General features: G+C 39.2%; 2 protein-coding genes across 2 annotated transcripts; one reads left to right on the forward strand and one right to left on the reverse strand.

Annotated features, from left to right (window-relative positions):
* Nucleotides 1–1806: 1806 nt before the first annotated feature.
* On the reverse strand, nucleotides 1807–2938 carry LOC138871387 (uncharacterized). The gene is made up of 2 exons (XM_070149260.1): nucleotides 2193–2938; nucleotides 1807–1885 (listed from the first exon to the last, which is right to left on the reverse strand). Exons 1-2 carry the CDS (start codon nucleotides 2936–2938, stop codon nucleotides 1807–1809), a joined length of 825 nt encoding a protein of 274 aa, XP_070005361.1.
* A 1811-nt stretch (nucleotides 2939–4749) lies between these two features.
* Nucleotides 4750–5379, forward strand: LOC138871393 (secreted RxLR effector protein 161-like). The gene has a single exon (XM_070149272.1). It carries the CDS (start codon nucleotides 4750–4752, stop codon nucleotides 5377–5379), a length of 630 nt encoding a protein of 209 aa, XP_070005373.1.
* Nucleotides 5380–27577: the final 22198 nt, after the last annotated feature.

Below are 27577 nucleotides of genomic sequence, written 5' to 3' on the forward strand. Positions count from 1 at the left end.
AACCAGTGGGTATTCAGAAACAAGCTCGATGAACATGGAATTACCACAAGGAACAAGGCCAGACTAGTGGTCCAAGGCTACAATTAGGAGAAAGGGATTGACTATGATGAAACATTTGCTCTAGTGGCTCGCATGGAAGCCATCAGAATTCTGATCGCCTTTGCTTCTCATATGGAATTTACTTTGTTCCAAATGGATGTCAAAAGTGCATTTTTGAATGGACTGCTTAAGGAAGAAGTCTATGTGAAGCAACACCCTAGGTTTGAATGTCACGAGCACCCTGAATATGTGGTCAAATTGAACAAAGCTCTGTATGGGTTAAAGCAGGCTCCTCGAGTGTGGTATGAAAGATTGTCAAAATTTCTCTTAGAAAATGGGTTTAAGAGAGGGAAGATTAAAAACACTCTTTTCCTAAAGAAACGAGGAAGGAACCTGCTCATTGCTCAAGTTTATGTTGATGATATCATTTTTGGAGCAACAACTGACTCTCTGTGTGAAGAATTCGCAAAACTTATGGGAAGCGAATTTTTTTTTGATCCACTTGGCAATCGCTTAGGTATAATTTTATAACTAATAAAATCATAAATAAAATACATTGTCAGGGGGTCTAACATAATGAAATACATAAACTTTGACGGTTACATGAAACCTATTATCAATATTGAGTTTGAAATTCAACATTGATATTACATTAGATCTAGCATTAGCCAAGTGCTTAAAATGTAGTCCTGCACAGTGAGCGTCCTATAATAGAGTGTATTTCGACTTTGTAAATTTATGAAAAATATATCCAAAGTCCAGTATTCAGTCCAGATTGTCTTTAACTACATCTTGTACCTGTTGCTGCACTTACAATAATAGCGTAACTCATTGTGTATTTGTGTGAACCTTTGATTGCCATAAAAGTGTATGTCTTGTTCCATTATTGACTGCATATTACCCCATTGTGTCTCAAATTCTTCCTGCATCGAAGGTTGCCATGTTGATTCCCTCTTGAAGAACTGTTGAGCTTTTTTAGCAACATTGTTGCTCCATCCAAGCCTTTTTGCTATTAAAGAAAGCCTATTACAGATGATTTTTGTATAGGCGTGCGTTAGCTTGAGATGCTCCTAATGATTCCTTGTTGTGCAAAATCTCCAGCACCTCGAAAATACAAGAAGTTTTCCTTTTTTTAGTCTTCCATGGGTAATTGTAATGGCCCATGCTTTGTCCCAAACTTTAGGTGTGCAGAAAACACTGCCCAATGTTCCTTTATTTAAAGTCCCAAGTTTCATGAATCCTTTGTGGCCCCATGTTCTTGGCATGTGCAACCATGCTTCTAAGCTTTTTACTCCTATCGAGTACTTATCCTTGATCCCCTCCCTTTGTTTAACACACTTCCAGTCAAGAGAGTGCATTGGATTGGTGTAGGTTGCTGCGTTTGAAAAGTTCTTTATGATGAACTTTAATAAATCTTCATTATTTCCAGACACAACCTGCTTCCAGAACCATGCGATGCAAATATCCTTCTGTTGTATTCCTAAAGACTGGTTCCCTTTCCTGTTGTGTATTGAAGATATCCACCTACAGGTCACTTCTGCAGCATTATGGATGTTGGGTTCATCAGTGATTCTGCTACATTTGACCTCGATGTCATGTGTCCATCCTTTGTGTGTTGTTGAGTTCCCTACACTATTGGATACTTCATGTGCTCGACTATGATGCTGCATTGGTGATTTCTTCCTCTTAGCCTTCTATTTTTCTTTAATGGATTGCCAGTTCCAATAATTGATTTTCCTCAAGCTTATGCATGTCACCTTTCCTCCTTCAAGGGATTGAGCACAAAGTACTAATACCACCCATAGAAGTCCTATTAAGTGACATGGCTTGAGCATAGTATCGATTCCTGCAAAAAAGAACCCAAGGTTAGTAAAATAACATTTGTCAACTTCTTTTACTCCCCTAGGATTTGAAATCATCCCCTTTGCCCTTGTGTTAACCTCTCCTTCTACTGCCTCGAAGCCTTTACTCTCAGAAATGGACATTGCATTTTGTCTCCATTAACTAGTCTTCTGCCTTGTGTATCCAGATGATGAAAAGAGTGTCATTCTATTACTCCTTGATCAAGAGCATAGTTTGCCAAATAATCAGCTAGCTTGTTCCCCTCTCTGAAAATATGTGTTATCCTGCCATTGCACAACATTAGCATCTACCTTATCTCTTTCACTTCCTCCTCAATAACCCAGGGTGGTTTCCACTCCCTTGTGATAACCTTCTTGAGCAGCATAGAATCAGTTTCTACCCATATGTTATTCATCTCATTAGTCAAACAATGTTTCAGGGCCTCCAAAATTGCCCTTGTTTCTGCTTGAGTGTTTGTCACCTCTTGAATTTCTTTTCCACATGCATAGACCGGATCTCCTTCCTCATTCCTCAAGCAAAAGCCAATTGAACTCCTACTTGTATTACCTCTCGAGGCCCCATCAGTGTTAATTTTTGTCCAATCTGTCATAGGGAGTTCCCATAAAACCTTGTTGAACTTTAGTTTGGGAGTGTAGTTCTCCATCATTCTAAGTATATCAGGCCATCTGAATGGTACTTGGTCAATGCCTGGCTTCCTTAGTTTAATAAGAGATTGAATAGTATTTGAGACTTGGTATACCACTCGATTGGTTGACACTGCCTCACCATGCTTGTTGTTGTTACTCCTTTTCCATAGTTCCCGCAAAATTATACTAGGAAGTGCTTGGAATATTGGTTTGAGTCTCGGAATTAACTTTGTTTTCCAGCATTTCACAATAGCCTGATGCAGGTTTAAGCTCTCAAGAGATAATCCAGCATGAGAATAGAAGTAAGACCAAACCTTTAAGGTTGTGAGTGACCGATAGAAAACATGGCTTAATGTGTCTTCCTTTGGCATTACACAACACCAACATTTAGATGGCATGTAGTATCCCATCCTTCTAATTACATCATCAAGTGGTAGCTTACCTTTCCACAGTTTTCACACCAAAAATGAGAACTTAAAAGGCAATCCTTTAACCCACATGTTGTCGTATGTAATAGCTGGATCTTTCCTTCTCCTCAAATATTCCCAAGCTGACTTAACCGTGAATTGACCTCTTGTTTCCAAACACCAGATAGGTTTGTCCAGTTCATCATTCATCGATGGAGCTTGTATGGTGTGCATAATGTGCATAGCTAAGTCACGTGGAAATATTTCTCTGATTTTATGTTCATCCCACTCTCCTTCCACAACAACATCATTCACATTCTGGATTGTTTCATCAACTATAAACTCCGGGGGTATTACAAAGTAAAGGGCCCCCAAGCCTGTCCAATTGTCAAACCAAAATAGGGAAGATCCCATTTTTAGTTTCCAGAAAATTAGATGTTCAGTAGAGTCTTTGCATTCCAACATTTTTCTCCAAACGTGTGATCCACCTCTCCAAGGCACAACAGTTGCATGCATCTTCTTCAAATATTTTTGACTCATAAAAGAGCTACATAAAGATGGCTTAGTCCTGAAGTTCCACCATAGCTTGGAAAAGAGAGCATTTGACATATCATTTAAGGATCGATATCCCACTCCTCCTTCATGTTTAGGTAAGCATAAAGTATCCCAAGATGCCCAATGTCTAGCTCTACCATCAATAGAATTGCTCTAGTAGAATCTCGCAAATAACTTATGTAGTTTATTAAAACATAGGCCGGTGGATTTACTGCAGAAAGTAGATGAATTGGCATGGTTTGCAACATACTGTTGATTAGTACTGCCCTTCCTCCGACAGATAATAGTTTCCCTTTCCACGCTTGAAGTTTATCCAACACTTTTGATATCAAATCTTTATAATACTCCATTTTTCTCTTTTTTTAAAAAATAGGACAACCCAGATAGATGAATGGGAAATCCTTTTCCTGTATACTAGTTATTCCTTCAATCTTCCTAACAACTTCATCGCTTGTAGAATGGTGAACATAAACTGCAGATTTTGCCTTGTTGATTAGTTGTCCAGATGCTGCTTTTGTAAGCATTTAGAACTTCCATAATCAATCTTAAAGAAGTAGCATCTGAGGATGAGAAAATGATTGCATCTCTGCATAAGCAATATGGTTGATCTTAGGGCTCCACTTCGGCATTCCGAATCCACAAAAGTACAGATTATGATGTAAAGCATTTAGACCCCTTGACATTTCCTCTGCAGCCAGTATAAACAGTATAGGTGATAGAGGGTCACCCTATTTCACCCCTCTGGTTGACTTGAAAAAACCATGTGGTTGGCCATTAACTAGAACTGAATACCAATTATTTGATACAATCCCAAAAATCAATCCAATAAACCATTCAGAGAATCCCCTCTTCCTCAAGATCTTTGTGAGAATAATCCAGGAGAGTAGATCATATGCCTTAATCATGTCCAATTTTAGAACTACATTAGGGCCTGCCTTTGTCCTTAATCTAATGTCAATGATTATTTTTTGAGTTAGTAATACATTCTCAGCAATACTTCTACCTTTTACAAACCCTGCTTGCTCATCAGATATAATATTGGGAATTATATCCACTAGCCTCTCATGAATAACCCTCGATATGCTTTTGTTAGATAAATTACTCAAGCTAATTGGCCTTAAATCTGAGAAGTTCAGGACATCCTTCTTCTTAGATAGTAGGAACAAATTTGTATGAGTCACAAATTTGGGTAGTTCCTGCCCACAGAAAAAAGCCTGCACCATGTCTAGTATCTCTCCCCCAATGATTTCCCAACAAGCATGAAAGAAATTACCATTGAGGGAAGCAAATTTGAAATGAGTATGATAAGGGAATTAAACTTCTTCCTGGGTCTTCAAGTAAAACAGTCCCCAAAGGGTACTTCCATTTGTCAGCAAAAATACATTAGGGAACTCTTAAAGAGGTTTGACATGGAAGCATCAAAAGTGATAGACAGTCCCATTGCAACTGTCACTCGACTGGACATGGATAAAACTGGATCTCCTATGAATCAAACAATGTATAGAGGCATCATTGGGTCTCTCTTTTATCTCATTGCCAGTCGACCTGATATTGTCTTCAGCGTAGGGCTGTGTGCAAGGTTTCAATCAAATCCCAAGGAATCTCACTTGAAAGCTACCAAAAGAATACTGAGATATCTCAAAGGCACGCAAGACTTGGTGCTATATTATCCATCAGGTGACAGTTTTAATCTGATTGGGTATGCTGATGCAGACTATGCAGGTTATCTTATGGACAGAAAAAGCACTTCTGGGATGGCTCACTTCTTAGGATCATGTCTTATCTATTGGTGGACAAGGAAACAAAATTCAGTGGCTCTTTCAACAGCTGAAGCTGAATATGTAGCTGCAGCATCCTGTTGTGCTCAGCTTCTGTGGATCAAGCAGTAGCTGGAGGATTTTGGAGTTCTCACTGAGAGTGTGACTCTCCTATGTGACAACACCAGTGCACTCAATATGGCAAAGAATCCAATTCAACATAAAAGGACCAAACATATTGATGTGAGGCATCATTTTCTGAGAGAAAATGTGGAGAAAGGGTTGATATGCATGAAGTTCTGCAACACAGAAGATCAAATTGCAGACATTTTCACCAAGGCATTGAGTAGGAAATAGTTTGAAAGAAACAGAGTAAAGCTAGGACTGTTGAAGCCAAATTAAGAACCTAATTCCTCTTTAGCTGGCTCGTATTCTTAAGAAATAATTAGTTCAAAGAGTTTTTGGCCATGTCTAACTCACTTCAATACTGTTGCAGGTAGACACACATGATAAGAATAGAAGCAGTAGATGCAGTACATGACTGATAAAAGAGGATCAATACTTTTCAAAAAGGGTTTGAAGAAAATGTTTTTTCAAGAACCAGGTTCTTGTACTAAAGGTTAGTAGTTCTGTGCATCCTTTAATACACATCTTAAAAGGTACAAAATACAACTGCCATGTCATCAACTTTTTAGATCCGGCTGTCACGTCTCTTCAATTCAAAACGTTCCATCTCCCTCTGAAATATCACAATTCTCCACGCCCAACTGTCATTTCAGAACCGGTGCCTATTCTTCTCCCTTCGTAATTATCCTCTCCGTTAAAAAAACCCTCTCTTATGTCCTTCTTAACCATAGGCCATATTCTAGATTCACCCAAAAGGAAAGTATCATCACACCACCTCTTCCAATGGCTGAGAAAACTTTCGATCTCTCTGCCTCAACTGTAATCACCTCTGACCCATCTATGGAAGCTGTCGCCTTCACTGAGTCTTTGTCACCCTCTATCACTCCTACTGCTACAGTCACACCTTCCCTAGTTTCCCAACCTCTTCCCAACTCAGAAACCCTTGAAATTACTGTTCCGTTCTTTCCATCGTCTATTGCCCATACCAGTCAAACCCTAAATGGAGAACAAGGTCAAAATACTAAGTTCACAAAAGGCTCCACCATCGGTGCCGTCGACTCCATGGTTGTGGAAGCACCGGTTGAAGAAGAAAAGACTGTGTTTGTGGTATCCGCTGATGGGGTATTGCATGAACTTATTTCCCAGAAACATGAGTCACAAAGCATGTGGGTAGAAGGGGCCATTATGGCTATTTAAGGGGATGCAGTAGTATACATTACTGGGGCATAACATGAGGAACCTGATCCCTCTCCGGAGGACCCAGGTCAGGACTCTCATCCCCAGGACAATGCTATTCCTGCATTAGATGTTGTTCCCCTGTGAATTCAAGCACCAGAAATGCGATGTAGTGATAAAGAAGACGTGGACAACGTGGCCCTTGATGCATTCATAAGTAAGCAAAGAGTTGTCTCCACCCCTGAGTATGAAATTAAGCGGCGGACTACCAGGCTTCAAGTCAAAGTGGCCTACGACTCTGCACTCCAAAAGATCAAGAAAATTAGTAAGAAGAAAAGAAGAAAGTTGGTGAAGGATGGTGTACCTATAAGTGATGAAGCTATTCCTGTAGTGGAGGTGGAAGAAGGAACTCCTAAGGAACCAGGTTCCCTTGTAAGGCAGTCCTCGAAAAAGGCTGAGTCTGTTTCAATAGAGAAAGGGTCTACTTTTAAGTCCAAGTTGAAGGAGGCAGTGAGTGATGACGATATTCTTCTCAAGTCCAAGGGGAAAGGCAAAGTTAGTGGAGAAAAGCATAGGAAACGCAAGTCTGAAACAGTTGAAGAACCTAGTTCTGGAATGAAAGCAAGAAGTGAGGTCTGCCTTGGCTTTGAGCACCTAAGGCATCAAAAAGTTCTGCTAGGTCGTACGTTTGACCCAACAATCTCGGAGATGGCCGGAATGCGCCAAATTCTGGAAATGGTGGAGTTTCAACCATGGATGCGTCTATTCTATATTGATGCCCCTAAAGCGTATGAGGAGGAGGTACAGAGTTTTTTCGCCAGTCTTTTTCCAGTCGATACTGACCATGTTTATGCGTTGGTCAATGGGGTGGACATTGTCTTTGACGTGAAATTGCTTGGAGAAATTTTGCGAGTTCCTACAGTTGGGGTGTCGAGTGTACGAGATGTCTGTCAGTACAACTTTAGAAATGTAGTGATGAAAGATAATTCTAATCAGAAAGGGGACCAGATCCATAAGAAAGCACTACTCCCTATCTACCAGCTGTTGTTTGAGCTGGTTAACAAAGTCTTGTTGCCTCAAGCAGAAAGGAGGTTTGTAAATTCAAAATCTGATCTATACCAAATGGAGCAACTGGACGGTTTCAACCCTGTGAGTCTGCCTGCCATAATGATTGAACACATACAGAAGGTGGCCAATTTCAAGGATGGTAATCACGGGCTTCCCTGTGGATTCTTGCTCACTCACGTGTTCAAATTCTTTGAGGTTCCACTAGGAACAGGTAAAGTGGGGTCCCGTAACCAGACATTCTCTCAGACAACCTTGGAAGAGTGCAAGTGTATTGAGAAGTATGGGGGTGTAGGAAGTACTTCAACTATGTGTCAGCTCATCAATGCCCAGAACAGTGCAGCTGAGAAATACGTCGATTGAAGGCCAGGAATGCTATCCTGGAAGGTCAGCAAGCCCGAGGGGTTCCCATGTCAAATGATGAGGTGATCCGTTTGACCCAAGAAATGCTGATCTCAGGGCGAAACCTGAAGGCTGAACTGCTCAATGAGCAAAATTCGGGAAATGCCCAAAGAGACCTTGTTCTCCAGAAACTTGCTGCAGCTTCCAAGCCTTTTCCTCCCAGTGCCCCCTAAGAACCCCTTCAGTTCCCAGTTTTCTGGATATGTTTCTTCTTCTTTGTCCCCTTGTTGATGGTTGGTGGATGTTTTTTTTGCTCTTTTATGGTTGGGATGTACTACTACTACTGTTGTGAACAAGTCCAATGTAAACTCTTCCTTTTTTCAAAGGACAAGGCATATTAAAAATTATTAATATGAATCTTTTTTCTTATGTCTCGTACTGTCTCTATGTGTTCTATTCTTTCTCATGATTGTGTGCACATATGTGGCATGAGTTAGCTTAGCTGGACTTCTTTGTGATGTTATTCTTTTTAATGATGCCAAAAAGGGGAAATTACACATTGGGGAACTAGTTCTTATGCTCTATTATTCTTTAAGACAAGGCATAGTCTCAGGGTGAACTCTTTGAAACTGGTTGTTTGGTTTCTACTGTCCCAATTTCGATTTATAATTGTTGAAGTTTGTCATCACCAAAAAGGGGGAAATTGATAGATCTTAAATGCTCTTGCCTGATGTTTTGATGATCTAACAAACTTTTGACTAAGAACCAGATAGGGAACCTGACCTACTTGGATTACTGCAATCGTTAACAGATTTTAGCTAAAGATGAATTGCAACAGCTTCAGGAACTAGGAACCAAACAAGGACCGGATGCTTTTGTGGTTTCCTTATAGCAGTACAAAGTCATTTGGACACAGCTGGAAATGAAGTGACCGACGACACTATTTCTGCCGTACTACACTACTGTCAGCCCACTCACTCTCTAACCAAACAAAGTACTCACTTCATTTCAATTCATGTGATCAAGATGTACCAAATGTGCTTTATACAAAAATATCACTGGAAGGTTTCTGTTTCTTATTCAAGCCTCTTGCAAAACCAGAAAAAATCATCCGCTCAAGCTTGAAGAACAAGGGTGAACGCCACTACGGACCAGTTCCTAAAAGATTGATGCTTGATATCCTAGTTGAGTTGTAACCTTGTTATTGTACTTACAATATCTCTTAAATCGCTTATCTAGAAACATACTGATTAGGAATCCTCTTGTAAATCCGTAAACTCGTTGAGTTTATGTTGTGACTAGATTTAGTCATAAGGAAAAGTCTTTGTAATCGTAGAATTACAAAGTGGATTGTGGTGATAGCATCACAAGTTAGAAAAAGCCTTTGTAACTAGGATAGTCACAAAGTTGCTTGTGGTAAAGGTACCACAAGTTATTTGAGTAAATTCTTTGCAATAGGAAGTATTGTAAAGTGGCTTGTAATAGGTAAGATTACAAGTTAGTGAAGTTAAAAGCCTGCAAGGTAGGTCGTGATATTTTGATCCCTTTGTGTGAGATTTATCCATGTAAAAATCCTCTGCCTCATTTACTTACTGCTTTACTAAGTGCTCTCAGCAGAATCTTGTAGAGGACCAGGTATTCTACGATTTGGTGGATCCATACAATTTAACACTACCGCTTGCAGAGTTTGCTTATAACGACAGCTACCAGTCGAGTATTCAGATGGCTCCATATGAGGCTTTGTATAGGAGGCGGTGTAGGTCTCCAGTTGGTTAGTTCGAGCCCGGTGAGGCCAAGCTATTGGGGACAGACTTGGTGCAGGATGCTTTAGAAAAGGTGAAGGTAATTCATGAGAGGATTCGTAGAGCGCAGTCGAGGCAAAAGAGTTATGCTGAGAAGGTTCTGTTCATGGTTTCACCCATGAATGGTGTTCTGAGATTTGGGAAGAAAGGTAAATTGAGTCCTCGGTTCATTGGGCCTTTTGAGGTGCCTCGGAGGATTGGGGAGGTGGCTTATGAGCTTCTTTGCCACCCAGCTTGTCGAGTGTGCATCCGGTATTTCATGTTTATATGCTCCAGAAGTATATTGGGGATCTGTCTTATGTTCTGGATTTCAACACGGTTCAGTTAGATAATGATATGACCTATGATGTGGAGCCAGTAGCTATTTTGGGTCGTCAGGTTTGAAAGTTGAGATCAAAGGATATAGCTTCAGTGAAGATGCAGTGGAAAGGTTGGCTCGTAGAGGAGTCTACCTAGGAGACCGAGCAGGAGATGCAGAGCAGATATCCTCGTTTGAGGACAAACATTTATTTAAGAGGAGGAGTATGTAACGACCTGGCCTATCGTTTCATGAGTTACTACTCTGTTTCCCCCATTTATGCTTCTTATTGCTTTGTCTATCGGTTCTATATATTATCGGGTTGGTTGGCTCGGGTTCGGAAAGGTTTTGGGAAGGTTTGAGACACTTAATCTCTTTTGAGGAAGCTTAAGTTGGAAAAGTCAACGGATGTCGACTTATGTTTTAGAGGGATCGGATGTGAGTTCTGATGGTTCGGATAGCTTTGGGAGGTGACTTGGGACTTAGGAGCGTGATCAGAATGAGTTTTGGAGGTTGGGAGTAGATTTAGGCTTGAATTGGCGAAATTGGATTTTTGGTGTTTTCCGGTTGATAGGTGAGATTTTGATATAGGGGTCAGAATGGAATTTTAGGAGTTAAAGTAGTTCCTTTGTGTCATTTGGTATGTGTGTGCAAAATTTCAGGTCATTCGGACGTGGTTTGGTTGGGTTTTTGATCAAAAGCGTAATTCGAAAGATTTTGGAAACTTAGGCTTGAATCCGATATGTTTTGGTTGATTCAATGTTGTTTGAGGTGTTTTGAAGATTTTTATAAGTTTGAACAAGGTTATGGGATATGTTTTGACTTTTGGTTGAGGTTCTGGGGCCTCGGGGTGATTTCGGATGGTTGACGGAGAGTTTGGAATTTTTGGTAAAGCTGCAGATTTTCTACTTCTGTTGTTTCCGTACCTGCAGATTGGGGACCGCAGGTGCAATGTCGTAGATGTGAGAAAGAAGTCCGCAGAAGCGTAAAGTGGTTGGGGAGGATGTGACCACAGAAGCGGTTAGGTAACCGCACCTGCGATGGCGTAGGTGCGGAGTTAGCATCACAGATGCGGAAAGTTGGGACTTAAGTGAAAACTGCAGAAGCGGTTCGTTGACTGCAAATGTGGTTCCGCAGAAGCGGGAATTTGGCCGCAGATGAGAAATCCCTGGGCCAGAAAGTATAAATTGTTTCCTTCGCGATTTTTGAGCTATTCCACCAATTCTAAGTCAGCTTTGGAGTTTTTTGGACGATTTTGAAGAAGGATTTCAAGGGGACTTCAATGAGGTAAGTATTTTGGACCAAAAACTCGTTCCTATGGTATTATTTCACGGATTAGAGCTGTAATTAATGGAATTTTAGGGTTAAAATTTGGGAAACTAGGGCTTGGTATTGGAGACTTAGACTTGAAGATTTGAGGGGCCATTTGTGGTCGGATTTTGGTACTTTTGATATGTATGAACTCGTGAGGAGATAAGGAATCTATTGGTGTAAATTTTATTGAATTCCGAGACGTGGGTCCAGGGGTCGGATTTTGGTAATTTCGGGATTTATATTGTAAATTGATTATTTTCACTTGGGCTTCGTTCCCTTAGCATATTTTGACGTCGTGATTCTGATTTTGGATAGATTCGATGTGAGTGGAGGCCGATTCAAGGGGCAAAAGGAGCTATAGTTTGGATCGGATTGAGGTGAGTAATGATTGTAAATGATGTCCTAAAGGTATGAAACCCTGGACTGCACATCGTTGTGCTATATTGAGGTGACGCACACGCTAGATGACGAGCGTGGGGTCGTGCCCTGTTGGGCATTGTGACTTAGTCCATCCCCAATGACCGTTTTACTGCGTATTTGACTGAAAACTATTTGTTATCATCATGATTTGGGCTGAATGCCATATTTGAGCCTCGTGCCAACTATTTGAACCCTTAGGGGATTTTTACTGATATTTCCTTACTGTTTTGACTTCATGCTTGAACTCAGTCATGCTATATTCTACTGTTTTCATAACTCAGCCATGCTTACTCTGCTTTAACACTTAAATGATATTTTTAAATGATATTTTGGGCTGAGCATCATGTTTTACTATTGCCCGAGTGGCTGTGAGATTTTGACTGAGGTGGCTTGTTGATATGAGGCCGAGAGCCTAGTGATGACGCTATGAGATGGTTTGATATTGCGCTTGGGCTATAAGGGGCCCCTCCAGGAGTCTGCAAACCACCAGTGAGCGTGGGTACCCATTGTGATGTGAGATATAGACCGAGGGGCCAGTATTGTTCTGATATATTGCCCGAGGGGCGGATTTGTTGACATTGTGCCCGAGGGGAGATCCTTTATGTGTTTAGTTTTCCTAATTGCCTATCATTTACTTGCTTAATTGTGAAAAAGGCATTTTTGAAGTTTAAACTGAACTAAAGTGATTTTACATATCTTCACCGATTCACTGTTTTTACTGGCTTTTACTACTTCATTATAGCCTGTAATGTGCCTTACGTGATTTCATATTCTCAGTCTTTATTTATGACTATTACTCACTGAGTTGGAGTACTCACTTTACTCCCTGCACCCTGTGTGCAGATTCAGGCGCATCTGGTCCCGCTACCGAGTGTTGATCTTTCCAGCTCAGGCGGATTCAAAGATTTTCTAGGTAGCTACCGGCGTTTGCAGCCCAGAACTTCTTCCCTTATCTTATTTTTCTCTGTTTTGGATCTGTATTGGGCTATGTAGATTTTCTTGTCTTATTCCAGATTGTAGATTTCTCATGACTGGTGACACCCCGGTATCGGGCTATGTTGGGTTATATTTCCGCAAACTATACTATTTTATTTACCTCTTTTGGGATTTATGATTATGATTTTAACTTAGTTTTATTACTTAATTGCTTTAAAAATGAATTGAAAACGTGTCAGCTGACCTTGTCTTCATGAAAGGAGCCATCACGACCAAGTCTGGGTTAGGGTCGTGACAAGTTGTTGGACTGCAAATATGTATAGCCTCAATATTGTCATCATTATTATTGATATATTACCAGAGAAATTAGATTTTTGCTCCCAGATCTATGCTTCAACATGGATACTCGTGATATTAAACTAAGTACATTTAAATTTTGATTACTTGAGTTGCGTGGTTTACTTTTTTTAAACAAATTCAACTGATTTTCAACTTAAAAGGGTATGAATGCACTAAATTAAATTTCAATTAGTAAAATCTTCTTCATTTTTTTTTCCATTACTAATTTTTATAACAAGGTGAAACTAGCACGGGCTAGCTAGTTTTCGGATTGATAATTAAAAATTAGCCAGTATTTGGAAAGTCATTAAAAAATAACCACTATTTCGTTAAAACACGGAAAGTTCTAGCATAATATGTTGGAATATGGAGCACCTGCTATAAACTTCCAACTTATTATGTTGAAACTCCAGCATACAGAAAGTTCCAACATACTGGATTATGGAGATCCTGTGTATAAACTTCCAATATATTATGGTGGAACTCTAGCACATTATAAAATTTCCAATGCATTATACTGGAATCTCATATGTAAAAAAATTTAAACTCCAACATACTATGATGGGACTTTTTTGAAATTATAAGGGTGTTTTTGTTAAGATTTTATCTTTAAATTAAAAAAGTGGCTAAATTTCTATTACTTTTGGAACTATGGCTATTTTTTAATTACTAGTTATAAATCTATCTATGTGTGATTTTTTCACGAGAAATACGGTATGCAAGATGTCCTGGTGGTGTTGGACCTTAGCGAATATAAGAGGGAGAAATTCAAAAATAGCCAGATTTGTCACACCCTTTTTTACCGCCCTACTAACCCTCTAAAAAATATAAAAAAAAATTTGTAAAGCTTAAAAAGGTTTTCAATTAGAAAAGTGACAAAATTTGTGTTTTAAAAGATATTTCAGAGTCGCCACCTGACATTTGGTTTCTGTGTGTCAGGTCACCGTTTAAAAAACAATTTTCACTTTTAAAACACTTGGGACTCCAAAACTAAGTCTGAACTAGAGATTCGGGTAAGGGGGCTCATTTGACTCGGGGAGAAGGTGCTAGGCATTCCCCAAGTCCCGTAACTAATATGGTTGCATACTAGATCTAGTTGACTTTTAAAATATTCAAATTGAGGTTAAAACACAGAAAAAGGAAAAGTAAACACAAAAGAGGCTCGAGGTCGTCCCCACCCAAATAAAAGAAAGATAAAAAATAAAAATAAAATAAGAATAAAAATACTTCGACTTCGCTTTCAGCCTCCAATTACAGTATACTACGGGGTATTCCCCGAAATAAAATATATACAAATTCTTCGGGGCATTCCCTAGATTAATTTAATTAAGGGAACGGCCTCTCGCCTCAACACTAACAAAAGTCTTAAGGCTTGCCTACCCAAGTATTGGCGGCCTAATCATGTTACTAACGAGTAATTAAGAAAAGCTAAAAGTAAAAAGTAAAGAAAACTATGTAGGAAAATTCATAGCACGCTCACTTTCTGTTAATTTTTATTTCATGTATCTAATCCAAACTCAACTCCTAATATGTAAGTAAATTAACATTAATTGGCCCAAGTCTTTACCCCAACTCCCATATCATTATATTTCATCAAACTCCAACTTGTTATCAACTACAAACAAGAATTATCACCAAATAGAATCAATCCAAACACAACTACCCTTAATTTCATTCACTGCCGTGATTTACTTTGCGCTCTCAATGAATTTTAACCCAAAATTATTAAGCCAAACATATCATGTGTTCATCATTCTAAAAACTAACCAACTAATTCATTTCTGTTCTATCTAATGTATCATATTCAAACTAAGCATAAACAAATCAAATTAAGAGATAGTTTTAAACAAAACACAAAATAACCGAACACTCATAGGGCAGTCATAATATCAAAGAAACGGGAACACGGAGAAAAGATTAAATTCAAAGTAGAAACAGACCTCAAGCAGCCGCACTTTCAAATTAATCGATAGAATCTCAGGCTCGGATTACTCAGAAAATCGAGTATTTGTTCCATAAATGACCAGAGATCTAACCCGCAAACAAAATCTAAAACGGAAAACCTCGCCAGAAACCTTGTCAAACTCTAACCGGATTTCCTCGCTTATGACTGAAAACGACGGGTTGTCTCCACAGGTTCGTTAAATTGCTGTTCAAAAATGAGTGATGTGACATTAGCGATTTCTTCTCCTAATATCTTCTCCCTATTCGTGCCCTCTCAATCCATTCTCTTATTTCTCTGTTCTCTAAGGTCTGTCCATATTTCAGCTATGTCTCTGTGTGCAAGTGAGGCGCCGCGGCGGCTAGAATGGTGGTTAGGTCAGAGGGGTCTGCCGCTGGTTTGATTTTATGGTGAGGGTGGTCGTTTGTGTATGGCAAAGGGTGTGGTGGAGGGTGGATGGTTTGGTCAGAGATGGGGGTCTCTTGGTGGTGTGAAAATGAGGAAGAGGGATGTTGTTTGGGTGAGGAATGGAGATGGGGGTGGTCGATTTCTGGCAGATCTTGGTGGAAATGGCTGGGCCTTGAGCAGCTGCTCTTGGAAGGGGTTCCGTTTTTTGGGGTCTCCCCAAGAAGAAGCTGATGGCTTAGAGTTCTTGGGATATTAGGTTTTTTTGTGGGTTTAAGGGTATTGGGCTCAAAAAGATGGTCCAATTTTGGGCTTTAATTTAGGAGATTGGAGTTGGGTCCATGTCTTATTGGGTGTTAACTTTGGGGTATGAAGACTAAATAACATAATGTATCTATAAAATATAAAAACCACTCTTAATAAAAATAAGTTACTAAAATAAAACTAAATAAAAGTAAAAATATTAGTATTTTTTAGTTTTTTAAATGATAAATAAACTAAAAGTAACTAAATAAAATATCAATTAGCTAAATAAAGAAAATATTTTTTGTAATTTTTATTTTTGTGATAAAATAAAATAAAAGAGTTAAAACTAGTTAAAATATAGATATTAGACCTAAACTAAATATTTAAATGCTAAAATATATAAAATCTCGGGAAGGATCAAAAATTACATGTCTACAACTGTCCCTCTTTGACTAGAAACATGAAGAGTTTTCAGACAAAGAACGACGAGACAGATTTTTTGAACCGACCCTTATTTAGAGAGACCAAAAACTAAAATAAAGGAGAATGTGACCGAGCCCTGGTATCTCAGCTGCCTAGATATCCTTGGTTATAAGGGAATCAGGCCACGTGTAGTTCAGAAGTGAGAAAAGCGAAGGAGTATACCGATGTGGAGAGCCGATTGAGGCGCCGTCAAGGTTCCGGTCCGCGGTACTATTATTACATCAAAATCAAAAGTGAAAAAGACTAACTAGGCATGTCAGCTTTGAGTTAAAATATTCCTGTTTATAAGTCTTTTGAAACTTGATCTTGAGACTTGAATAGTTCTTCATGCACACTTTTTATTTGAACCTTGATGCTTGCTAGTTGCAGGTGCTGATTCATTCTTCCATGACTTCTTCTGATCAAGATCGAACAAGCAGTGCTCGTGACTTCAACCATGTCTTGAGAAGTTCACATCTTTCATATGCTTCCGTATTTGGATTTACTTCTTTTTTCTTTTCTTTCATTCTGGATTGAAATTTCTTCTTTTGATCATCTCGGACTGTCGACTCGCATTCTTGAGGCGAGCTTCTGCTACTTCTAACTTAAATTGAATTCTGAAATGACTTCCCTCGTTCATCAGGTGGGTGCCTGCTACTGACTTGAAATTTGAAGTAACTCTGAAAAGAATTTCTCGTTCTCCAGGTGGGTGCCTGCAATCAAAACAACAAAATAAACAAAATTTTCTGCCCCAGCTTGCACTAGGAAGATTTTTTGAGTTGTTAGCAAAACTGTAAATCACTTATGCTATTGATGCAATGATGAGAGTAAAACTAAAGATTCGACTAAGATGTGCGTCTCCTAGGGATGAACTCAAAAACTCAAACTAGGAAGTGTGTCTCCTAGGGATGAAACTTGAATGAACCAAACTAGGAAGTGTGTCTCCTAGGGATGAAACTTGAATGAACCAAACTAAGAAGTGTGTCTCCTAAGGATAACACTTGAATAATCCAAACTAGGAAGTGCGTCTCCTAGGGATGAAACATGAATGAACCAAACTAGGAAATGCGTCTCCTAGGGGTAAAACTTGAATGACTCGAACTAGGAAGAGCGTCTCCTAGGGGTGAAACTTGAATGAAGCAAAATTAGGAAGTGCTTCTCCTATGGGTAAAATCTCAATTTAGGAAGTGTGTCTTTTAAATAGTATAAACACCAAGACCCATACTAGGAAGTGCGTCTCCAAGGGTGAAATTTCAATGACTCAAACTAGGAAGTCCGTCTCCTAGGAATGAACTTAAATGACCCAAAACTAGAAAGTGCATCTCCTAGAGGTGAAACTTTAATGACTCAAACTAAGAAGTGTGTCACCTAAGAATGAACTTAAATGACCCAAAACTAGGAAGTACGTCTCCTAGGGGTAAAATCTCAATTTAGGAAGTGCGTCTCCTAAAAAAATATAACCTGAAAACCCTGACTAGAAAGTGCATCTCCTAGGGGTAAAACTTCAATGACTCAAACTAGGAAGTGCGTCTCCTAAGAATGAACTTAAATGACCCAAAACTAGGAAGTGCATCTCCTTGGGGTAAAATCTCAATTTAGGAAGTGCATCTCCTAAAACAAAAATATAACTTGAAAACCTAGACTAGGAAGTGCATCTCCTAGGGCTGAAACTTTAATGACTCAAACTAGGAAGTGCATCTTTTAAGAATGAACTTAAATGACCCAAAACTAGGAAGCACATCTCCTGTGAGATTGAGCTTAAGGAAAACTATAAACTGAGCTTAACTAAACTAAGAATTGACCCTATTCTCCCGGTGGGACCCCTGAACTCAAGGAAAACTAAAGATTAACAACTTAAGAAGACTAAAAACTGACCTATTCTCCAGGCAGGACCCCTGAACTCGAGAAAAGCTAAAGATTAACAACTTAAGGAAACTATCTGCAGGCAGGACCCCTGAACATTAAGAAAACTAAAGACTAACAACTTAGGAAACTAAAACTGATCCTATTCTCCAGGAGGGACCCTTGAACTTAAGGAAGACTAAATATAAACGTCGCAAGGAAACTAATACTGACCCTATTTTTCAGGCGGGACCCCTGAACTTAAAGAAAACTAAAGACTCTTCTGACTAGGGACAATGCCTAGGAGGTGTGGTTCTTCTCAACTAGGAAAAATGCCTAGGAGGTAATGGTCTTCTCAACGAGGGGAATGTGTAGGAGGTAAAAACCTTCTCAACTAGGTAAATGCCTAGCAAGTAAAAACCTTCTCAAATAGCCTTTGTGCTGACAAAATTTAGGCACGACACTTGAAAAATTTAAGCTCCCAAGCTTTGATTTGGACATAGTCTTCGTCCCTGTTTCAAACAAAGAAAACTTGTGAGTTTAAACATGGTGGTTGGTTTGTGGCCTTGCCTTTGAGGGAAATTGCTCTACACTTGCCATGATAACTTTGATTTCAACCTGGGGACCTTGCTTGTTATTGGCTAACCACTTTCTTTTCAAACCTTATCATGGAAAATACCTCTGATCCGTTCAAGCCCCAAATCCTTTTATCTGTTGCATTGTGCTCATGAATAGACCGAACCTTAGCATTTCACAAGAATCCCAAAGCACGTCAATTGTCACCCATTTAGTGTGCATACTACTCTTTCCTGACTTGTGCCACTTCAATGTGCTAGCGAGACTCTGCTTTGTGCAATTGGAAATCTGGTAGCAGATTTTGAAGTCATTTTTTTCTTGTTCTGACAAAAACAGACTCAAAAGGGACTCAAATAAAATAAGAGAAACAAAGTAAGGGGAAAAAATGAGAAGAGATGGTATCTTACAAGAAAATATTTTTACCCAGGAAAAATAACAAAATAGAAACTAATCTGATTTGAAGGCCATCTCCACTGACCATGACATGCATTTTGGATTAAGCGGCATGATCTGTCTAGCGAGTCTAGTCTTCAACTCTTGTTATGCCTCTAAGTTGTGAAACTGGGCTTCAGCGCTCCAATTGTCCTATTTGATCCATAATCCTCACTCGACTTGTAGTGCCCTGAAGGGTATTCACCATCAAGCCTCTCTTATTTTGCTCCTTTTCTCAGCTCACTATCGCGTTACGGTGCCCATAAGAGTTTTCGCCGAGAAGACTCTCTCATTTTATCATTTTCTCTCTTTGTACTGAGAACAAAGGTATTACCCATGATGCAGGAAGATCATACTTTCACCACACACTTGATTTGACATCCTCAAAGATTAGGCAGAAGGTCTTTCTTTGGACCGTAATGTAGGCTTTTAGACAGGGTTGGAAAGAAAGGGTGGCATGAGGGCTCAAAATAATTTAAGATGAAAGTGTTCAAAATTATAATTTTTGGAATCAGATCTTTTGGCTAAAATAAAACATCAGCCCCAGTTTACTGGAGTCTGAGGAATTTTTTTATTTTATTTTCTTGGATTTTTGCTTTGATGGGACCGAACCTCAAAGTAAGGTTGTCTATGTATCCTTAAAAGGAATCAGGTCGAACGTAATTACAACACAAAGTTGGATTATTTTGTTGTTTTTCTTTTCCTTTTCTTTCTTTTCCTTTTTTTCTTTTCTTTTTTTTTTCTTTTCTCTTTTTTTTCTTTTCCTTTCTTTTTATTCTTTTTCTCTTTTTCTTTTCTAGTTCCTAACTCTATTGTTGATTCCAAAAGAGGGGTATGAAACAAAATAAATTAAGGCTCAAAAGGGAGAGTAAAAGATAAAAGTGTTTGGGTAGCAGAATAAAATCCTTTCGGCATACCAAACTTTAAAAATGCGAAGTACAAACATGCAATTGAAGATAAGCAAAGAAATGATACATAGTATCTATTGATGGAATCAACACAAACAAAAAGTGCCAATGGGCAATACCTTTGTCCCAATAAATGACCCTTTCCAGTTCGAAGCAGACTTAACTCAACCTTATCTCGATGTAGAAGAATGCATTTCAGCACTGACTGATCTACCTCAAACTACTTTAGATACATTCATTTATTGTATGCTCTCATCAACCTCTTGATTTTCCAGACTAACTACCTCAGTTTCACTTAATTCAAGCATCGGGTTATCTTAGAATGCTTGTTGTTTCGTTAAATATCTTTTTATAATATTCAAAACTGTGTCATTGCTTCATGATTAGACTAACTTTCAAGACCAAGCTGAGAATTATGTGTGCATGTCATGTCACTAGAGTCAGCATGAAAAGAACTATAAAAGAAAAAGTGACATAAATAAAAACTGACTAGAACTGACAGAAAATAAGAGATTGCATTAGACAGATGGTGAAAAGGGTTTGAACAAAACAAGAAAAATAGACATGGGTTACAAACTTGGAACAATCCTATATAACACTAGACAAGTTACTACCACTAAATGAACTCTGCAAAATAAGAAGAAGAAGAAGAAGGGTTTGATCCACAAGATAATATCCAGATTACAACCCTGAAATAACCCGAACAACAAAAATGACAACAAAATAAACCACCAAAACTCCTCTCTGGCTAGCCAAGAAAGGAGTGTCTTTCCAATTACCAAACTCGTTATCTTAGCTACTGGGTTGCACAGCAAGATTACCGGGCCCTTCACCAATTTCAATATCATTAACTTCAGTCAGCAAGTTCCCAAGAGGATTCTCATACTCCTTGTCACCACGCATCCTCCCCACAAAGTGTGCATCATCATGTGCAGGTAAAGGATTCTGCACGATGTTCTAGGTGTCACTGTCCTGGACCACAATTATCCCTTCTTGAATCATTCTTTCTATCTCCCTTTTCAAAGCACGACAATCTTCAATGCTATGCCCTTGGACATTAGAGTGGTACATGCACCGTACAGCAGGATCAAAACCTTTTGCATATGGGTCCGGAGTATAGCCAAGGAGTGGCTCAATTAGGCCAGAATATTTTAATTTTTCAAACAAGCTTGTGTAGGATTCTCTGATTGGTGTGAAACTATTTCTTTGCCTTTGTTAACCTCTATGCCCCTATTTTCTAGGGTTGTTGGGTGTTCTAAAATGTTGTGAAGGCGAAAGAGTATCATACGGTGATGGTTCTCTCCATAAGGAGTGACCCAGTGGTTGAAAAAAATGATTGGACATTGTTCGGGGGATAATACTGAGGTGAATTATGTGGAGCTTGGGGATAGGTTTGGGGTTGGGGTCAGGGTCGAGGCTGGGTATATTGGTGAGACGGGCCCGTTGGGCCATGTCGTGATCCCGAGACAACCATGGCAACATTATCCTTTTTCTTCTGACCCGGTAAGCTTCTTATACCACTTTGGATTGCCTGTGTGGTTGCTTTTATAGCAGAGTAGCTCATGATCTTGCTCGACTTGAGCCCTTCTTACACCATTTCTCCCATATTTACCACATCATTGAAAGTCTTACCAATGGATGAGATCAAATGGTCGAAGTAAGTAGGCTCCAGGGCTTGAAGAATGTACTCGACCATTTCATCTTCCTCCATCGGAGGATTGACTCGCGCAGCTTACTCTCTCCATCTGAAACCATATTCCCTAAAACTTTCACTAGGTTTCTTCTCTATCTTGGTTAAGGATAGGCGATCCAGGACAATGTCTATGTTGTACTGAAAATGTCAAGCAAAGGCCTGAGCCAAATTGTCCCATGTGTACCACCTGATGGCGTCCTGGCGGGTGTACCATTCTAGAGCCGCCCCACTCAGACTCTAGCTTAAGTACGCCATCAGTAATTCGTCTTTCCCCTCGGCGCCTCTCATCTTACTGCAATAACCTCTCAGATGGGCTATAGGATCGCCATGTCCGTCACACAAGTGAAAGTTGGGCATCTTGAACCCGATAGGCAGTTAGACATCAGGGAACAAACACAAATCCTTATAAGCCACACTCACCTGGCTACCTAACCCTTGAATATTTCACCTGGCCACACTCCACGTTCTTAGGTGGTTTCTCAGCTTCAACATGAGGCTCAAAGTGAGAAGTATATGAGTAAGGATCTGGGACTTTGAAGGTGGGTTCCGAGGCATAGTACTGGGTATCTGGAGCTTGGAATGCGAGCTCACTAGAGGATTGTTGGAGGGTAGCTTGTTAAGAGGGTACAAAATAAGAGCAGATGTCGAAGCAGGGTATGAGGTTGTTTTGGCTGGTGGAGCATGAAAAATTTAGGCCGAGGTGCCAGGGTAAGAGTGGTAAGGGGTGAAGCCTAGTGCGTATTGTGGGGAAAGATCAACGGTACTTGGCATATAGTTTTAGGACAGTGATGGAACAGAAGCAGGGTTTTCTGCATAGTTGGTAGGGAAGAAGGTGAAGGGTGTCCCTTAATCCAGGCCTGATACATTTTCGCCATCTGATGTTTCAACCTCCAGACCTCCTCTTTCAGTTCCGATTCCGATTCAACAATCGCCCTCGGCGGGTTAACAACTCATGTGTCTAAGTCTTTGCTAGCCATGACTACCTTGCTCTTTGACCTTATGTTGTCTAGATGAATCGCCAAAGTGCCACAAACTAACCCCTCTGTTATGATAACAATGAAAGTAACAAAGAGGAACAAAACAAAGCCAGCATGTTAGCGTTAGGGCATTTATCAGATAGAAATATCACATTGCGTGCAATGCCCCTAGCAACAATTAAAGGTTTTAGAATGACTTCGAGGGTCACAAGGTCATTTGGAATCATCCCAATTTGTTCATATCAATCTTCTCTTTTCTTTCTATTCTAGCACTTCTTGGCTTGTTCATTTTCCTACCTCTCTTTTCTTTTCTTATAATCACGTTTTTCTTTCCCCTCATCCCTCACGTCCCACAACATTTCTCCTTTTTTTTTTATTTTTTTTTTAATAATGATTCGATCGAACTCTATATAGGTTGCCTACGTATCATGTTCCACATGAATCAGACCAAGCGTAATTATGGAAATGTAATGAACAAAATAAACTAAAAACAAAATCTTTTTGGATTTTCCATTTATAACTATTTTTTTTGTTTTCAAATACAAAACAGTAAGTACGATAACAAAAGACTCGACAAACTCAACTAGACTATGATAGACTCTAACATCACCTAAAAGATGCAATACTATTGGACAAGACTACAAAGTGAAAGACAAACATAAAAACAGACTCATAACATAAAAGGCTCATTAAGCAACTCCTGAGTGCAGTGGTCCTCGGGTATCTGTCATGCTCGAGCTCTGGTACATGGATCCATACCTGAATAAGAAAAATATGACCAAATAAAGTTAGTGACTTAGGACACTATGGCACCTCCTATTGGACACATGCAAGGAATGATTGAGCTATTTTTGCAAAATGACATATGTGGCCAAGGGTGGCTTGAATGTAAACTCAACAAGGGTGACCACTAAGAAATGGAAAAATATTTCAAAAAGGCCCACATAACCCCCAAACTCTCGGGAATCACAATCTCTAAGATTACTTTGCACAAATGACCCTTTTTGCAAAAATGGCCGATATGGCCAAACGCATCTAGAGATGCAAATTCAACCAGGACGGGCCTTAAAGTAATATTATACCTATTGTGGACTCAGAACTCTAATACATGGGCCACTGAACAACTTTTGCAAAAATGACCTTATTTTGAAAGAATGGCCGATGTGGCCAAAAGTGGATAGACATGCAAATACAATAAGAATGGACCTTAAAACTGAGAGGACACATTATTGTAGACTCAGAGCTCTATGACATGAGATAACAGACTACTTTGAGAAACTAGCCCTATTTTGCAAAAATGGCCGATGAAGCCAAATGTGGCTAAACATACAAGATTTGGCTACGACCCCGGAAGCCAAGAACCTAAGACTTACTTGGAAAACCATACCCTATGTGGGCTACCTACGAATCCTGCTCTGAAAGAAGAGAATCAGGTATGCATAGTTCGGGAAGATTGGATATAAGAGAGAAATAAAAAAACTGATTTGGAGAAAACATATTTTTTGTCTTTTTTTGAACCACGTAAAATCTTTTTGGATTTTCTTCTTTTTTTTTGATTTTTTGGATTTTTTGTTTTCATTTTTTTGTCTTTTCTTGAAAAAGTTGTGAAAGAAAAATATAATTGGGCTAGCGGGCTCATTTGACACAATTTGGACAGATTTCCTACAAAGTACATAGCACCTAGGACCGGGCCCTACTAGGTCGTAATGATATGATGCAAATAAAAATGACCTAAAGGCTGACCTACGCTTGGGGTTCAATAAAAAGGCAATTTGGGGGAGCATATGGTATGTGTGATTTTTTCACACATAAATCTGGCTATGTGTGATTTTTTCACGAGAAATACGGTATGCAAGAGGTCCTGGTGGTGTTGGACCTTAGCGAATATAAGAGGGAGAAATTCAAAAATAGCCAGATTTGTCACACCCTTTTTTACCGCCCTACTAACCCTCTAAAAATATTAAAAAAAAGATTTTGTAAAGCTTAAAAGGGTTTTCAATTAGAAAAGTGACAAAATTTGTGTTTTAAAAGATATTTCAGAGTCGCCACCTGATATTTGGTATCGGTGTGTCAGGTCACCGTTTAAAAATAATTTTCACTTTTAAAACACTTGGGACTCCAAAACTAAGTCCGAACTAGAGATTCGGGTAAGGGGGCTTATTTGACTCGGGGAGAAGGTGCTAGGCATTCCCCAAGTCCCGTAACTAGTATGGTTGCATACTCGATCTAGTTGGCTTTTAAAATATTCAAATTGAGGTTAAAACACAGAAAAAGGAAAGTAAACACAAAAGAGGCTCGAGGTTGTCCCCACCCAAATAAAAGAAAGATAAAAATAAAAATAAAATAAGAATAAAAATAAAAATACTTCGACTTCGCTTTCAGCCTCCAATTACAGTATACTACGGGGCATTCCCCGAAATAAAATATATACAAATTCTTCGGGGCATTCCCTAGATTAATTTAACTAAGGGAACGACCTCTCGCCTCAACACTAACAAAAGTCCTAAGGCGTGCCTACCCAAGTATTGGCGGCCTAATCATGTTACTAACGAGTAATTAAGAAAAGGTAAAAGTAAAAAGTAAAAGAAAACTAAGTAGGAAAATTCATAGCACACTCACTTTCTGTTAATTTTTATTTCATGTATCTAATCCAAACTCAACTCCTAAATATGTAAGCAAATTAACACTAATTGCCCAAGTCTTTACGTCAACTCCCATATCATTATGTTTCATTAAACTCCAACTTGTTATCTACTACAAACAAGAATTATCACCAAACAGAATCAATCTAAACACAACTACCCTTAATTTCTTTCACTGTCATGATTTACTTTGCGCTCTCGATGAATTTTAACCCAAAATTATTTAGCCAAACAGATCATGAGTTCATCACTCTAAAAACTAAACAACTAATTCACTTCTATTCTATCTAATGTATCATATTCAAACTAAGCATTAACAAATCAAATTAAGAGATAGTTTAAACAAAACACAAAATAACCGAACACTCATAGGGCAGTCATAATATCAAAGAAACAGGAACACGGAGAAAAGATTAAATTCAAAGTAAAAACAAACCTCAAGCAGCCACACTTTCAAATTAATCGACAGAATCTCAGGCTCGGATTACTCAAAAAATCGAATATTTGTTCCATAAATGACTAGAGATCGGACCCGTGAACAAAATCTAAAACGGAAAACCTCGCCGGAAACCTCGTCAAACTCTGACCGAATTGCCTCACTTATGACTGAAAACGACGGTTTGTCTCCACAGATCCTGAAATTGCTGTTAAAAAATGAGTGATGCAGCGTTAGCGATTTATACTTGTTTTAGAACTAAATTCTATGTTTCGAGGCCTTAAAACCTCCTTTTTGTCTCTCCTTGATTTGCGTGCGCAGTCCGGACGTGTATCCGGAAAGCCATTATGTGAAAATCTGTGAAAAATAATTAATTTTGCTTTTAAAATGAATTTAGGTTGACTTCGGTCAATATTTTGGGTAAACGGACCCGGACCCATGATTTGACGGTCCCGGAGGGTCCGTAGGAAAATATGGGACTTGGGCGTATGCCCGGAATCGAATTCTGAGGTCCCAAGCTCGAGAAATGAAATTTTGAAGAAAATTGTTTAACTGAAAATTTTAGAGTTTTTTTGAAAATTTGGATGTAATTGAATTTGATAGTATCAGGCCCGTATTTTAGTTCCGGAGTCCGGTATAGGTCTTATATATGATTTAAGTTGAGCCTGTAAAATTTTGTGAGGAACGGACTTGAAATGACGTGATTCGGAACCTTTGTTGTAAAATTTGAAATTTTGAAAGTTCATGAGTTTTTCTTTGATTTTGATGCTAAAATTCATAGTTATGGGTCTTAATTTGGAAATTTGATCGCACGAATAGGTCCATATTATATTTTTGAGTTAGTATGCATGTTTGGTTAGGAGCCCCGAGATCTCGGTTGAGTTTCGGATGGGTTTCGGGATGTTCTACACTTAGAAAAGTTGCAGGTTTTGCTGCCTCAGGTGCACAGAGGTTTTGTTCTTCGCGTTCGCGTGACTCCAATCGCGAACGCGTAAGGCAAACTTCCTCAGGTGCCAGTTTGTTCTTTGCGAATGCGAAGCTGTAGGGGAGTTACCCTTCGCGAACGCGCCCAGGTGCTCGCAAACGCGTAGGGTTAGTAGCCTGGGGGAGGGATTTCAAAGTTGTTCTACGCGAACGCGGACACCTGACCGCGAACACGAAAGCTCTAGGAGCTGAAGCTCTCGAACGCGATGGTCAGCTAGGCCTGACCTATCGCGAATGCGACAGGCCTATCGCGAACGCGATTAAGGCCTGCCCAGTTATTTTTAAAACAGTAGCTAAAACGGGCAAAACCCATTTACTTCATATTTTCAAAATTTGGGAGCATTGAGGCGATTTTCAAAGAACAAGTTCTTCCGCAAAGCATTGGTATATGATTCTAAACCATTTTCTTTCGATTTCCCATTGCATTTCATCAATTTTCATCCAAAAATCTTGGATTTTTATGGTAGAAATTAGGAATTTAGGTAGAGTTAGGCTTTTTGATTATAATTTAGACCTCGTTTTGGGGTCGGATTTTAAAACTAATTGCATATTTGGGCTCGTGGGTGAATGGGTGATCGGGTTTCGGTCCAAACCTCGAGTCTCGACCAAGCAGGCCCGGGGTCGTTTTTGGTTTTTTTGGGAAAAATGATAGAAACTCTATAATTAAGCATTGGGTATGAATTCTTTAGCATTTATTGATGTTGTTAAATTAAATTTGGACTAGATACAAGTAATTTGGAGGCGAATTCTAAAGGAAAACCGGTGTTTGAGACTTGAGTTGGCCGTGGAAGTTTGAGGTAAGTGTTTGGTCTAACCTTAGCTTGAGGGACTAGGAGTTGTGTCTTGTTTGATATGTGTTAATTGTGGAGTACAATCTATAGGCATGGTGACGAGTATCTATATGTCGGTGTCAAGCATGCCCATGAGTCTCGTATAGCAATTGTTGTGAATCCGATATGATTTATTC

This window comes from Nicotiana sylvestris, chromosome 1, assembly GCF_000393655.2.
Source record: "Nicotiana sylvestris chromosome 1, ASM39365v2, whole genome shotgun sequence".
NCBI lineage: Eukaryota > Viridiplantae > Streptophyta > Magnoliopsida > Solanales > Solanaceae > Nicotiana > Nicotiana sylvestris.

Excerpts from the sequence above, each read along its gene's own strand:
- LOC138871387 (XM_070149260.1), bottom strand. The coding sequence starts at position 2,938 with ATGGGATACTACATGCCATCTAAATGTTGGTGTTGTGTAATGCCAAAG. Across the intron at positions 1,886-2,192 it reads GAGGAAGTGAAAGAGATAAG|GAATCGATACTATGCTCAAG; the intron begins GTAGATGCTAAT and ends TCTTTTTTGCAG.
- LOC138871393 (XM_070149272.1), top strand. The coding sequence starts at position 4,750 with ATGAAAGAAATTACCATTGAGGGAAGCAAATTTGAAATGAGTATGATA.